This window comes from Agrilus planipennis, unplaced genomic scaffold, assembly GCF_000699045.2.
Source record: "Agrilus planipennis isolate EAB-ADULT unplaced genomic scaffold, Apla_2.0 scaffold86, whole genome shotgun sequence".
Taxonomy (NCBI): Eukaryota; Metazoa; Arthropoda; class Insecta; order Coleoptera; family Buprestidae; genus Agrilus; species Agrilus planipennis.
Window position 1 is genome coordinate 154,318 of NW_020438863.1, and position 15,028 is coordinate 169,345.

A 15,028-nucleotide genomic window follows, 5' to 3' on the forward strand; every position below is an offset into this window, starting at 1 on the left:
AATATTAAAGCTAATTGAAAGGTTATAGATTCATAATCAAAACTGAATCCATTTTAATCGTAAGCGTTAAGATCAGGATAAAAATTTTGTCTACAAATCCAAAATCAAACCCAATAATACAGGGGCTTATTTGCAAGACTATTGCTTAGGCTATAGGCTCTTAATCAAAACTGAGTCCATTTTAATTGTGAACGCTATGATTAGGATAGAAATTGTGTCTACAAGTCTACGATCAAATCCAAAACATATTAAAGCTGTTTGTCACTAGATTGTGTCTGCAAATGTAAGACTAATTCAAATGTTTTAAGGATAATTATCAAATTTAGAGATTCACATCAAAACCATCACTACATAGTATCAAACAAAGTTGCTTTCCCGCTGTCTGTCCCTATGTTTTTTTAAATCATTAAAACTACAAAACGGATTTTGATGTGGTTTTTTCAAAAAGATGGTGTGATTCAAAAAGAAGGTTTATATGTATAATACATGCATAATATAGTAGGGCAACACTGATAATTTTAGAGGTTTGTAATGTGATGTCGTAAATAAACACATTTTTTGCGCTTACATTGCAAACGCTGGCTGAACCCTACGAGATAGATCAAAATAATGTACTACAATATTGTACATCTTAAAAGGGTCTACAAAAAAGTCCGCGATTTATTTACGAAGCGATCGTAGGCAATACAGCGTTTATTCTTTTCCAATTAAGTACCTTAAATACATTGTGCATTTTTTTAATAGATCAATATGGCCCTTTGCAGCATGTAATTTAAATGAATATTTTCGAAGATATTACAGATTTAAAATGCAGGGACATAGCGGTTGCGGCGGTACCGGCCGGGAGCCCGGTTTGTATTGTCTAATGACAAAAAAAAATGTGAATGTTGTATATAAAGACATTCTGTAGTAGATTTAGTATGTTCAGGGAGTATCTTTTGAGGATTTCCCCTTTCCGATAATAATCTAAACAAAACAAAAATATATTTAGTATCAGCATTGCACCCGTGCGAAGCTGGGGCGGGTCACTAGTTATAAATAATTGCGACTATTAAGGTTAAATCCAAATTGTCTACCTGCTTGCCAGAATGAGTATCACTGCTCCCACGATATAAAACTGTGTGTCATCTGAAATGTACCAACTCCACAGCATGCACTGAAAGCAAATAAGTAAATTGTGTTTCATAAAATTGGCAAATTCAGCTTCACTTTACCATTTGTTCGGTTGGGAATAAAGTGTTTATGTAGAGGATGTTTCTCCACCAATATTTTGGGCAATTTTCGTGATCCAAAGCCGCCGGTTCGAAGATAGAATTGTAATGAAACCATTTCATGCACACCTCTACAACTCCCAGAACAAATAAATACGGAGCACTTAATCTAGAAAAGAGAAATGAATGTTAAGACGATGTAGATAATAAATTTTCAGTAGCAATTTTTGATTTAATTACTAATGGCTCATATAGTTTCAAAGCTCTGACATAAGTATAATTGGAAAATTTTCCTTTCTTTGTAAAGAACAAAAAGGTCTGTATAAATTTATTGTTGAGTCAGTTGTCCTTTTTCGTAAGTACCTCGCAAATCTGTACACAATCAGGCCGACGAATCTTATAAGCCCTTTCGTTAGTCCCTTGTATTTTATGTAGGGCGATTCCAACTTCCCTTTGGCGTTACTTCTGAAGTACAGGAATGAAACTAATAAACCGCTTGTAAAGAAGAAGGTGTCCACGCTAAACGCTCCATTCGATATGGTTTGAAAAAGAAACTCCTTTTGAACGATTTTTCGATATTCCATATTATCTGGAACACATTAACTCGAGTAGTAAGTTTGTAAACCAACTTTTACGGAAATGTGTAAATGACAGCTTCGGTAAAGACTCGAGAATTTGTAAGCTTTAAAGTAATTGAAAATTTTTCTTACTACAAATAGCGTAGTGAATGCCATTTGCTACATTTTGCGAGATTGAAAAATAATCAATCAGGTCTATAAGGATATCGACTTCTGGAACTGGCTACATGTCATACCTACCCCTACATAATAGACGCCTAATCGAACAGAACAAAAAGTTCATGGTAGTCATAAACCATCAGTCTATGTTTGTTACGTTAGGGGTAGCTAAGGCGTGGTTCTGTTCAATAAGAATCTTACAAAATGTAACAATTTTCTAGAGATGGCGTTCACTACGACGCTTGTAGTAATTGATCAAACGCAGTCTAAAGGTAGCAGGTCAATATTCTGGCGGAACTGTCAATGATGTGCTGACGAGATCCAGTGGGATCAACCTTTGACGTTTTAGACAGAGTACTAACCACCATGAAGTTTCTATTTGGGTCATGAACGTAAAGCGATGGTCGCAATAAAAAAACATTCCATCCATAATCAAAATGAAAATGAATCGAGTATTTTACGACATACTGAAGTGTGTTTATTTTTAATGATTGTTGTCTACCTGAGAACTTAAAAGCTATGATGCAGGTGTGTCCAAGTATTACCCAAGCCATGCTGATTGATTTTAATCCATGGATGACTGCTATTGTGTCGCTACCAACACGTTGGTCACATATTGACTTTATATTTGTTCTTAAGGAAAACGATAATATTATCTTTTTCGCCAACCAAACTGAAAATTATAACAATTAAAAATAAGTTAACATTATTTATTATCCTAAAAGATTTTCTAATTCAATATTCTACTTCAAAACTTTAAGTTTTCGTTGTGAATTGAACTAGATTGTATATCTTTGATAAGAACGTAGAAATCGATACGGTATAGGAGAATCAATTATCGAAGGTCCCAGATATAATTCAAAGTGCAACCTAAGCGAAGAAAATATTCACAGAAACATTGCGAAGTCTGGAAGAAGGTGATCGTAAATTGGAAGAGAAATTGGGAAATGTCGCGAAAATCAGTTTTTCATTTGATTGCTAAAGAATAACAGCAACAACAACTATACCCACTTCAAATTTTAAATTAATGATCTTCGATTGCGTTTCCAATTAACTATTGACAAAACAAAAAGGGGTAATTATCCAGAATTGAGGGTCCAGACCAAAAGCGCTCCAAACATTTTTTTTATTAATTTCCGGTCATTCCGCACAGTAGAATTAGATATTAGAAGGTGGGGGAGACAGTTTTTTATGGCTTCATAAAAAATTTTTTTTTTGAATGATAATTTTTTAAAATTCAAATTACAGTTCTAAACTGTAGGAACGGGAAGAGATTGATGAGGAGATCAGAGGCGGATGGGGGGTGATATATGCTGTATTAAAAAAATGTGTGGGGGGTGATATATGCTCTATTAAAAAAATGTGTCTCCCCTCATTAACCTTCATCAATGGCCACAAATCGTTTTTTAAAAAAAAGTTTTTAAACAATATTGGTCTGGATCCCCAATTCTATAGAAAGGCAATTTTTGAATTAATATCACCCACATGCCGATAACCTCAAATTAATGAAGAAAAATTGTTGCTTTTGTTCCTTCCCTTGCCGGGAATCGAACCCTCCCTTGGTACGTACTTACGACACTCTACCGTCAGTGTTGCTGCTGTCCCCTCCTTGTAGCTTAGTGGTAGAGTACCTACTGGTGCCTGAAACTAGGAGCCCGGGTTCGATTCCCGGCAAGGGAGTGACAGCAGAAACAATTTTTCATCCTTAATTTGAGGTTATCTGTAGTGAGCTAAATGTATTTAAAAATTAATTCACTAATACATTGAATTAGCGCTATAGAAATTCAAAGTATTTCATTTCAGTGAGAATATGAATTCAACTTTTGTTTCAAAATGCGAAAAACTGAGAATTTTCCGACTTGTCCCAAAATGCAACAGATATTCATTTTCCAATTTTAGATTGCCTTCTTGTAGACATCCCAATCTCTACGTGGATTATTTTTCGTTTTGAGGTTGTAGTTTGTTTGAGCGTAAAACCTAAATTCTGCTACGTTAAAACCATAACGCGTTACTCTGCGAGATAAAATATTTTTAAATTACCTCAAAAATGAGGCACTTTTCTCCCTTGTTTGGGTACTTACAAGGAAACGTGTCTCTTTCAACTGCCGTCTATCAAAGGGAGCAATCTTTTTTGGAGAAATTGGCACTCTAAAAATAGCTCTTATCGCTTAAAAGGTGTAAGGTGGAAAATTAATATTCAAAGTGCGATATGTAATGTGTAGATTCAGACCTTCAAATGAACTTTGAAAGCCCAAGATGTTATAGAATCATTTAGCTTTTTAAAGAAAATTGTCTTTGTAGACCCGTTAGGCACAGACAACATGATTAAATACCGATTATGTATAAATAAGCCAGGAAATAGAGAGCTTTCAAAATGCGATAATTAATAACGGGAAATAAACTATGCAGGGTTGTTGAAAACGATCCAGGGAACATAATGTACTAAATTATAGCACCCAGTTATTTGTCAGAACAAAATGGCGTCTAAAAAAACACTAGAAAATAAAAAAGAAATCGGTTTTTCGATCTATGTCGAAAAATATGGATTAATTTGGATTGACTACAATACAGTAATTGTAGAAAATTAAAATATCTTTAATATGGACTGTAAGCGTACTTGATTCGAGATTTTTTGGCCACGAAAAATACAAAAAACCGAAAAAGTAATGTTTTTTTTTTTTTAGTACATTATATGTATTTACTAAATTGTGTAGCTAATTTGATATATTAAAGGGATGAATGAAGTTTAAGAAAGACGACATTACCTAGCAAAAATAGTAACCATGACTGACATACTTCGCCGAACAAAGTAATTTGCCCTAAGCTTTTTTATTATTATTGGCTTTTCTAATTAATGTCCTTCTTATTTTACTTCCCTCGACTATATTCGTAATTCCTTGTTAACTGTATTATAGGTAAAAAATATTTTGTATTTAATCAATTTAAGTTAAGTATTAACTAAAGAACATATACGAATTATCCAATAAATTATCAAGATTTGAAGACATTCGACTTCTTTGGCGGCGCGGACTAGTGATTCTCGGGGAATCCCCGCTTTCTTTTTCTTGAACGACGTTCATGCGTGTACCTAATATACTTAATGTTGATATGTTTTCTGTTTATCTAACATAACAAGGAATATGTTAATTACGTATGGCAATATTCAGATCCTTACCGAAAAATCCTTTTCGGGTGAACGTTTTGGGCTTAACGTTTTCGATTCCTGTGTCTTGTGAAGGGGATGCAAAATTATCACTTTCGGTATTTCCAAGCGAGTCTTTTCCTAAAAAGCAGGATCAAAGCAATATTAGAAGAGTAAGTGGGTAGTACATCTAATTAACCAGTGCTCATTCGTACACGAACTGAAAGTTTTGAATCGAAATCCAAGATACAGTACACACATAGCTACATTTATTATATAAATATATTAAAAAAATAATAATGTCACACGTGCGTCAATTTTAATCGGGAAAAAATTTTTTCTCGGATATTATTTTTCGGTTTTCGCTTCTATTTTGTCATTTTCAATAAAAGAGTCAGTCATGTGGTAAATATACTTTACCCCATGTCGGTCACAACCAATTTCTACTTTAGTTTTTCAATCTTTTATAAAATACATTTTGTAAAGAGTGGAAATAGTTACCACCCTCCCAGTAAACATATTTTTTTGTCAAATATTAATGTGAAAATTCATTTTCCATTTTACCAAATATAAATTATCTCAAGTTAATGAAAAAAAAATATGTTACTGTTGTGTCACACCCTCGCCGAGAATCGAACTCGGGACCTTTAGTTTAACGTGTCAATGCTCTAACCACTAAGCCACGAGAGACGACAGCAACAACGACAAAGCGTACTCAAAGGGTACAGATCTGTCGCCAAAAGTCCCGGGTTCAATTCCCGGCGAGGATGTAACAGCAGCAACAAATTTTTTCTCATTAACTTTTAGGTAATTTATAGTTGGTAATATGGAAATTGAATTTTTACATTAATATTCGATATATTAACCACTATTAAATATCAAAGTGTTATATATATTTTTGTTTTTTGCTAGTTGAGTAGAACAAATGATAACAGGCCGATAAATTTTAGAGAATTCGAAATTGCTCTCAGTTTTTACAGAACATGATCTCCACGAGCTTTTTCTTTTAAAATAAGTTTTGAGAATGTGTTATCGCGTTTTCTCATTGTTTATATTTATGTTTGTCAATTCGTATCTATTAAAATTTCATCTTATTGTTAGTCCGATTCGAAATTTTATGTGCCCAGAGGGGTCTGGTGTCAGTCGTGATAAATATTGAAGCCTTTCATTGTTTTGACGTGACAACGTCTTATAATTCGATGGAGCCGGCTGCACGCACGAAAAAACATGACTCATGCGGCGTTACCTCGCTCTGAGGCGTTCCATTTAAGGCTTGAAGTGCAAGTGAGAGCGCGGAACGAGCGACAAAGAGGCACAATCGGCCTCCGCGTTCGGCAGCGTTCGACATTTGTCTCTCTCCTACTCGAGTGAGCGATGCGTCCGCGTGGACAGCTGCTATACAATAATACATTTCCATTTACCTCCTTCTCTATATCCATACAAAATATCTATCAAACAAATAAAATTAAAATTTTCTTTTGAAAAATGAAACCATTCCATCAGTATTTTCTTATGACGTTGTCACGTTCAACTATCGTCAGTAAACCGACTTTACAGACAACCGATTTTTTATTTCTGTAGATCTCATATTCACTTCTATAGATATTTTCTCGTAAATTGCACCCTGCTAAATTCTAAGATTACATTTAGTCCGCGTCGGGAATGTACTTACTTCCAATTTTTTCCTCCGTCAAGCCGATGTCAAGCTTCGTTGTTACCTCTGATACGTTATTATTATTATTATTGAAAGGAATACATGTAGGGTGTAGGGAGTTGAGCTTTTGTTTTTCTTTTTGGATCCTAACGTCGTACAATGTTCCACAAATTACCATCATTATCACCAAAGAAGTCACAATGCTGAAAATAAGAGGTAATGACCGTTTCATTGAATAATCCTTCACGTACTGAGGTTTCTATAAATATGTATGTAACTTCAGTGGGTTCATCCCGTATACTATTCAATGTTCTTTTCGACGATTCGCAATTTTTACGAAAATGGATAAATCTAATTTTTGTCTTGGTTTACTTTATTCAATTTGAACCTTACAACATTGTGCGAGAGTACAGGGACGTAGCCAGCTCTTTTTTTTAGTGGGGAAAGGGTGGGTCACCCTCAAAGCGCCTCGAGTTCCGTGCACGAAACGTAAGTAATTTAGGAATCATATTCTGGATAATGTAATAGATATATATTTCTTCATCATTCGATAAAAATAAATCAATAATTTTGCATCAGGAAAAATATTTCAGGTTACGTCAAGTTAAATATTACATGGTGGATAAGCGCATGTGCCAGAACTTTGAATCGATAATGGGACCTACCCAAAGCTGCTTACGTCCCTTTGAGGGTTGTATTGAAAGTAATGCAACCATAAGTTTTCTATTAGGTTAGGTTAGGTTTTTCTATTAGGCATGTAATTAATAGCATCGTCTCATTCCGTGCGTTTTGTTACAGAAAATGTTTCTCTGGAAAGACTTCAGTGAATTTGAACATAAAGGAAAGAGTTCCCACTAAATTATTGAAACCTGAGAGTTGCACAAACCCATCTGCATCGGGCATAAGAAAGGTATGTAAACTAAATTATTATATTGATATGTTTTATTAATTATTGAGTGCCACGAAAAATACAAAAAACCGAAAAAGTAATGTTTTTTTTTTTTTAGTACATTATATGTATTTACTAAATTGTGTAGCTAATTTGATATATTAAAGGGATGAATGAAGTTTAAGAAAGACGACATTACCTAGCAAAAATAGTAACCATGACTGACATACTTCGCCGAACAAAGTAATTTGCCCTAAGCTTTTTTATTATTATTGGCTTTTCTAATTAATGTCCTTCTTATTTTACTTCCCTCGACTATATTCGTAATTCCTTGTTAACTGTATTATAGGTAAAAAATATTTTGTATTTAATCAATTTAAGTTAAGTATTAACTAAAGAACATATACGAATTATCCAATAAATTATCAAGATTTGAAGACATTCGACTTCTTTGGCGGCGCGGACTAGTGATTCTCGGGGAATCCCCGCTTTCTTTTTCTTGAACGACGTTCATGCGTGTACCTAATATACTTAATGTTGATATGTTTTCTGTTTATCTAACATAACAAGGAATATGTTAATTACGTATGGCAATATTCAGATCCTTACCGAAAAATCCTTTTCGGGTGAACGTTTTGGGCTTAACGTTTTCGATTCCTGTGTCTTGTGAAGGGGATGCAAAATTATCACTTTCGGTATTTCCAAGCGAGTCTTTTCCTAAAAAGCAGGATCAAAGCAATATTAGAAGAGTAAGTGGGTAGTACATCTAATTAACCAGTGCTCATTCGTANATCGCATGGCTAGCCTAAACACTGCCGTTGACTTGAAAAATAAGATATGAAATATGATAAATGTGCCCTCATTAAATGCTAGGACTAATAGAAAAATGATTTACATAAAACGAGTAGGCATCAGATCAAAAAATACAATATATCAAAATATTACTTATGTAATTGAAATATGAAAAACATAGTGTTCGAAAACAACGCACGACCGCGATGTGACGCTTCAGACAACTGAGCGGGACGCGAAATGTAATGCTTGGTTATGATCAGATGACACAGTTCATACACTGTCGAAGAGTTTTCGATAGTTAGTCTACCTACCGCTATAGTCAACTATCCCCGGTCTCCCCTACATTACATTTCGTCCTACAGTTTGTATTATGGTTGCTGCTAATGTAAACAAAAGGCTTTCACTCCCTTCTTTATTGAATGTTTATTGACTCTTATACATAATTTATTAAACAGTAGTCAAAAGGAGTAGAGGGAGACCTAGGTTAGATTACTGTTTACAGATAGTTAAGGGTGGGGGATGTTCTAGTGTAAGGGAAATGCAAAGAAAAGCTTAGGATAGGAAGGAATACAGGTACGTGTCCAACCAGTCTTAAGACAACCTCGATAAGTTGTTCTTTCTTAAATTTATTATTTTGCCACATTTATTCTCTATAGCGTGACCGCCCATTTCCTTCACTGAAAACAATATACCTAGTCACAAAAATAGCTTATAACTCCTAACGCCCAACTAAATCGCAAGTAGGCTATTGCTTCTTAAGTTTTATTTTGCTATTTGTTGTTTAAGTTTAAATTAAATAAATTAAAACTAAATTGACTTATAATATAAAAATCGACTGAATATTGTACACACATTGTGATATACATATTTCTTTATGCCCACACGTTTTATTGACGTGACAACGTCTTATAATTCGATGGAGCCGGTTGCATGCACGAAAAAACATGACTCGTGCGGCGTTACCTCGCTCTGAGGCGTTCCATTTAAGGCTTGAAGAGCAAGCGAGAGCGCTGAACGNCTTTATTTCTATTTTGCATTTCTTTCTGTGCAACAGTTGTAATTTACTTAGGACTAGGTTTAGGTAGAAAAAAATATAATATTGCGGTTGTAAAAGGAAACTGAAAGTTATAAATACCAGAGAATAATAAATGTTGTATCTTGCCATACGTTGAAATCGTGATGTTGAGATCGGATACTTTCGACATTCAATGTGGCCTTTTTAAAACCTCTTGCAGTTTCTTCCAAAATAAAGTGGATATCTTTCTGTTTACATGTAAATGGTAAACACATCCCAAAATGCAGAAGTTTACCCTGTAAATGCAACTTTTAATTCACCTCCGTTCGAAGGCTTTACGAACAAACAACTTTAATTAAAGATTTAAAATACTATAGACAGTAGACAAGAAGCCTTTACGTTTTTCAAAAATTAAAAAGAGATTTGATTAGTTTAAAGTTGTTTACTGGTTTGTAAGTTAACTTTTAAAAGTATTATAAAAAGTTTAGTTTCTTGAAGCATATAGTTCTTGATTAAGGAAAGAAATATTTGCTCATCATAGTTGAATGATTAATCTTCTCGTATAACTTTTATTCTGTAATTTAACTTTTACCTGTTCTGTCAAGTTTGATTTTAAACGGATTCTTAAAACATTAAACGAAACAGGAAAAGGCGCAGGATCGTCGTCTAATGATCCTGGACCATAACCTTCCGCTTGGCTAGGACTTATAGGGGTGGTAGAGGCTGAACGTTCATTCCTAGACGTATTTGTCACCTGTAAGAGATAATTTTGTAAAGAAAAAGTGTTACAGGAAAACAAGAGGATAGTTCTAATTATAAAATGTGATTTTTGATAGTTCTTGAATTGCAATGGATATTTTTCAAACAGTTACGAAATTGTTTTAACCTTTACTTAAGATTATTCAGTATATCAAGTACATATCACATGATTTGCAAATGTAGATTGTATTCTAATCAGTTCTATGTTCACATCATCATCATCATCATAACGTCATCAGTCCTAAGACTGGTTGGACACGTACCTCCACTGTTTCCTATCCTGAGCTAAACTTCGCATTTCCCTAAAACTAGAATAGCCTACATCCTTAACTATTTGCAAACAGTAATCTAATCTAGGTCTACCTCTACCCCTCCTAACTCCTGTTTCTGCCTCTAATATGTCTCTGACTAGACCTTCATGCCTGAGAAGGTGTCCTACCAACCTATCTCGCTTATTTTTTATTGTCTTCCATAGAGTCCTCTATTCTCCTATTCTTTCTAATACCTCTTCATTTCTAACCTTTTCTACCCACGATATCCTCATCATCCGCCTATAACACCACATTTCGAACGCTTCTAACCTTTTATTTTCCGCCGCTCCCACTGTCCATGTTTCGCACCCGTACAACGCCGTGCTCCAAACATACACTTTTAACAACCTTTTAAAATTTCTACTGGTTTATCCTATGTATAGTTTGAGGCAAGAGATAGAGATAGATTATCATTCTTATTTCTTATTAATTGTCTAAATAATGATTAATTTTATGTTAAGAATAGTGTTCGCAGTACCTAAACCTACTTTCAACTTTACGAGGGTGTTTTGTCATTCTCCCAACATACTTTTAATTAAAATTTGTTCCTAGGACGTCCCCAGCATCCAAACAAAAATAACCAATGAACCATTTGTGAATGGTTTTGTATATTTGTCAATAATTTAAAAAATCTTAAATGAATGAAGAAGCCTAATTGGACCACTAAAAGCTGTTGCTTCCCTAAAATTTACTTCATGCGTAATAATATTTAGTCCTTCAAACTTTGGAGTAGGTAGTAATAAATAATTTTGTTGATGAAAATACTGAAATTTTCCAGAGCGTATTGATTACTCTGTTATATCATAAAGACGGGATGTAATAAGATTGTTAATGACTTACCTGCCTTTTAACCCTAATGGATTTTTTTGACGGGTTAATTGTCTCACAGAGACCCTTAGAACCTGTCCAAAAGTGATTTCCCCAAAACCACCCCGTTGAATATCTTCCACTAGCATCATCCACTAAAAAAGAAAAAAAAATTAGAAGTCACCCTCAACGTTTATTTATAATTATTAATCAAAAGAGAAGATACGTAATACCTTTAAGACAAATTAAAATGTTTTTATTATTTTTGTTGCTTGTTAAGTACGACCGTTCCAATTATGAAAATTGATTGGAATAGAATCCAATAAAGAAATTATGTTAGAATAACATTACCAAATATTAGATATAAGTAGATACAAAAAATTATATATTTGAAAACGCTTTTACGAGTAGGTACTTTTGTATATCGAAGACTCGATAAACATTTTCAAGGCAGGTCATCTTTAGGGATTGATGTACCGGGGCAAAAATGTTTAGACGTAAGCGCTGTACGGGTGCGAAACAAGGACGGCGAGTGCTGCGAAAAGAATAGGAGAACAGAGGGCGCATTATCTTCTCAGGCACGAAGGGCTAATTAGAGACATATTAGAAGCAGAAACAGGAATTAAGAGGAGTAGATGTAGACCTACGTAGACTAAATTAGAGTTCAGCGGGGTGTCCTAGTTTTAAGGCAATACGAAGATCAGGGTAGGAAGGAATGCAGGTGCGTGTCCAGCCAGTCACAGATTAACGACCCTTTGATAATGATGACGCTGATGACGACAACTTTAGGATTAGACGTACAGGAATAAACGATTAGCATACTTAGATTTGCAGATGGTAGATATATCAATATTAGTATGTTACTGATCTTTTTGCTAAGGCAACATAACCAAAAAGGGTGGTAACTAACCTAACCTTAAAGGATATTCAAAGGCGATTATCCCCAGAAATGAGGGAAATTACCTAGATATACCTAATTTGTTATAAAAATTACACATTGGCGAAGCTGTGCTTAAAAGTTTCGTATAATTCGCTTAATGGATTCATACGTGCGTTCTAAGCATATTTAATATGATGTCGTCAATATTAAATGGTCTGGCTAAATTTCAGTTTGCTGAAAAATCCTTTTAAACATCAACCAAGCCTTAACTAAAATCCATCCAATTTAAAAATTCCCTTTGTAGCATCGCAAATTCTACGGAATTAAATGCACGCTTTTGTAAAGAGAAGTTCCGGTACGTAGTGAAATTATTTAGCATGGTGCAATAAACAACAACGTGAAATAGAAATGGGAAACTATAGATCAGAAAAGCAGGTTTTCACTTGATGGTTTTCCTGTATCGTACACTATAAGCAATAAAAATTATGAGAACTATCCCTTATAAATGTGCCAAGTTTATTAGATGAAAATAGTAAGATTGCACATTATATATGTTATATGTTTCAAAACACTCTGAAGCACCAAAGTAAAAAATTGTTTGCGCTGTCACCCTTGCCGGGAATCGAACCCGGGCTCTGGCTTCTTGCTACTGTAAGCTATCGTAGCTTAAGAGTACTAGTACATAAGTGCAACAGCGGCCGGGTTCTATTCTCGGCGAGGGTGTAACAGCAGCAACATACCTTGATATAACTTTTAGTGAAGAGAAATTCTATTTAATAAAATTTTAAATAATTATTAATCAATTATTATTGACAATATGATGGAGGACAATTCATATTTGACGTTAAGTAAACAAACAGTTTGTCAATAATTTTATTTCTCCGTGAATATACTACTTATGTGATGTTGAATTATATGCAAATTTAATTTCTTGATTCACAATGAAAACATTCATTTCTGCACGTCTGCAAATTTAATATGTTTTGTGTCAAGGATTTCATTAGGTAAAATTGTGTTTAAAAATTATACAAACTTATACAAAGTCGCACAATGTTGGTAATTCTATTTAATTAAGGTATTCCGACAGGGTTGTGAATGGTAAAATTAGCAACTAAACAAAAATTATATTTAATTTAACTAATTTCTACAAGNTTAGTGCAGGCGCGAACTATATATATATATATAATACAATATATAATTCAATCTGCGTCAATAGTAGAAATGTTTGGGTAAATATTTCATAGTTTTAAATTGATAATTCAAAATTGGGGTGTTTTTGGACTGTATACTCGAACTACCTGAGCTGTAAACAGGAATGAAAGGGAGGCTTTGTCGATATTCAATTTTGGCAGCTTATTTTTATTTTCCTTTTTATAAAAGACTTGTATAGCACCAAATGTAAAGTAGGAAAGTTAGTTTTTCCTATTATCGGAAAATGTCGCAAATGGAGAAATACGAGTCTTTATAGCAGGCTAACTGTTGACATTCAAATAGATTGAGTTAGAGGAAAGTACAACTTAGAAACACTTAACTGTAATTACTAATTACGTAGATACCGTGCATAACAATTGAATGTGTCACTTGTACAGTGGCGTCGCAAACATCTGACGCACGAACAAGGAAAATTATAGACTGAAAAGTATAATAGGAATTCATATGTACAGTCTATTTCAATTTGTTAGAATTGTGACCTAGAAGAAATCTGCGCGAAGATATAAAGAATACACACTAGGCGTGAGCAAGACAGAAATAGTTGGAACAAGCTTGAACGAGCAGAGCTCTCGATGGACGGTCTTAGAAGATCGGTTAGAACTGTACAGTACTAGACGAAAATGTTTAGCAATTTCGTAAAACAAAAATGTATATAAATTAACAATAGAAAACAAAGCAAAAGTTTTATAGGTGTGTAGAACGTTAAGTTAATTCACTTACGATTATTTTTGGCTAAATATGCTTTTAAATAAAGCAAATTTTTAAATTTTAACGAGGTAGTTTAAATAATTTTGCAAATGGTTGTGTACACTTTTGTCTATTTCTCCCTCGATGATTGGTGGAGAAATGAGCTCCGCAGACAAATATGAATGATTGAATTTGGAATTATGCTATTCTCTGATGAAACACTAAAAGCGAGGATTCTACATACAAAAGCTCAAAATAATCTAATATGCGTTTTGAAAACGATGATACATAATTACTCTCTTATTCATTTTTTATTTCTATGCAACAAGGATACGAACCGCTACTGAATCTTTGTCTTAACAGAGATATTCTAGGTGCATGTGAGATTAAATTTATGTACATTTTGAGTGGTGCCATCTTTTCATTTGCGACGCTTGGGTTAAAGGAATAATTTTGCAGATAGTCCTTTAATTAGTTTCGAAATGTGTTCGATGCTACACGTTACATACTAATATACATACACAAATATTTAACTTTGCCTATTCTCGACATGTTACCACCGTTCTCATGATAAATGCCAATTAAAATTTGAATTCGCTTTTCTCTGCAAAAGAACTAATGACCACTTTTACTAATTCATCATTTTAATTTGTCAATTATAATTTAATTTAAATTGGCTTATAATTAAAAGTTGTCTGCCACACGGGTGGCCCAGGTTCGATTCTCAATAGATGCAATGTTTTTTGACGTGACAACGTCTTATAATTCGATGGAGCCGGCTGCACGCACGAAAAAACGTGACTCATGCGGCGTTACCTCGCTCTGAGGCGTTCCATTTAAGGCTTGAAGTGCAAGCGAGAGCGCGGAACGAGCGACAAAGAGGCACAATCGGCCTCCGCGTTCGGCAGCGTTCGACATCTGTCTCTCTC

General features: G+C 34.2%; 2 protein-coding genes across 5 annotated transcripts in view; one reads left to right on the top strand and one right to left on the bottom strand.

Moving 5' to 3' along the window:
* LOC108735664 (O-acyltransferase like protein) overlaps window positions 1–15,028 on the bottom strand; it is a 37,191-nt gene that overhangs the window by 3,043 nt on the left and 19,120 nt on the right. For both annotated transcript variants that reach the window (XM_025974572.1, XM_025974575.1), the window contains exons 2-10: window positions 11,354–11,475; window positions 10,036–10,197; window positions 9,564–9,739; window positions 6,763–6,947; window positions 5,124–5,231; window positions 2,451–2,621; window positions 1,575–1,800; window positions 1,215–1,380; window positions 1,077–1,156 (exon numbers count right to left, since the gene is read on the bottom strand). In XM_025974572.1, coding sequence (XP_025830357.1) covers window positions 1,077–1,156; window positions 1,215–1,380; window positions 1,575–1,800; window positions 2,451–2,621; window positions 5,124–5,231; window positions 6,763–6,947; window positions 9,564–9,739; window positions 10,036–10,197; window positions 11,354–11,475 — 1,396 coding nt within the window. The remainder of the gene's footprint in view (window positions 1–1,076; window positions 1,157–1,214; window positions 1,381–1,574; window positions 1,801–2,450; window positions 2,622–5,123; window positions 5,232–6,762; window positions 6,948–9,563; window positions 9,740–10,035; window positions 10,198–11,353; window positions 11,476–15,028) is intronic.
* LOC108735668 (glycine-rich protein DOT1-like) overlaps window positions 6,964–15,028 on the top strand; it is a 93,823-nt gene continuing 85,758 nt past the window's right edge. Inside the window, exons 1-2 of one of the 3 annotated variants that reach the window (XM_018467732.2) lie at window positions 6,964–7,479; window positions 7,543–7,654. The gene's annotated coding sequence lies outside the window, so the exon portion shown is untranslated. The other 2 variants (XM_018467734.2, XM_018467733.2) reach the window with 2 other exon arrangements.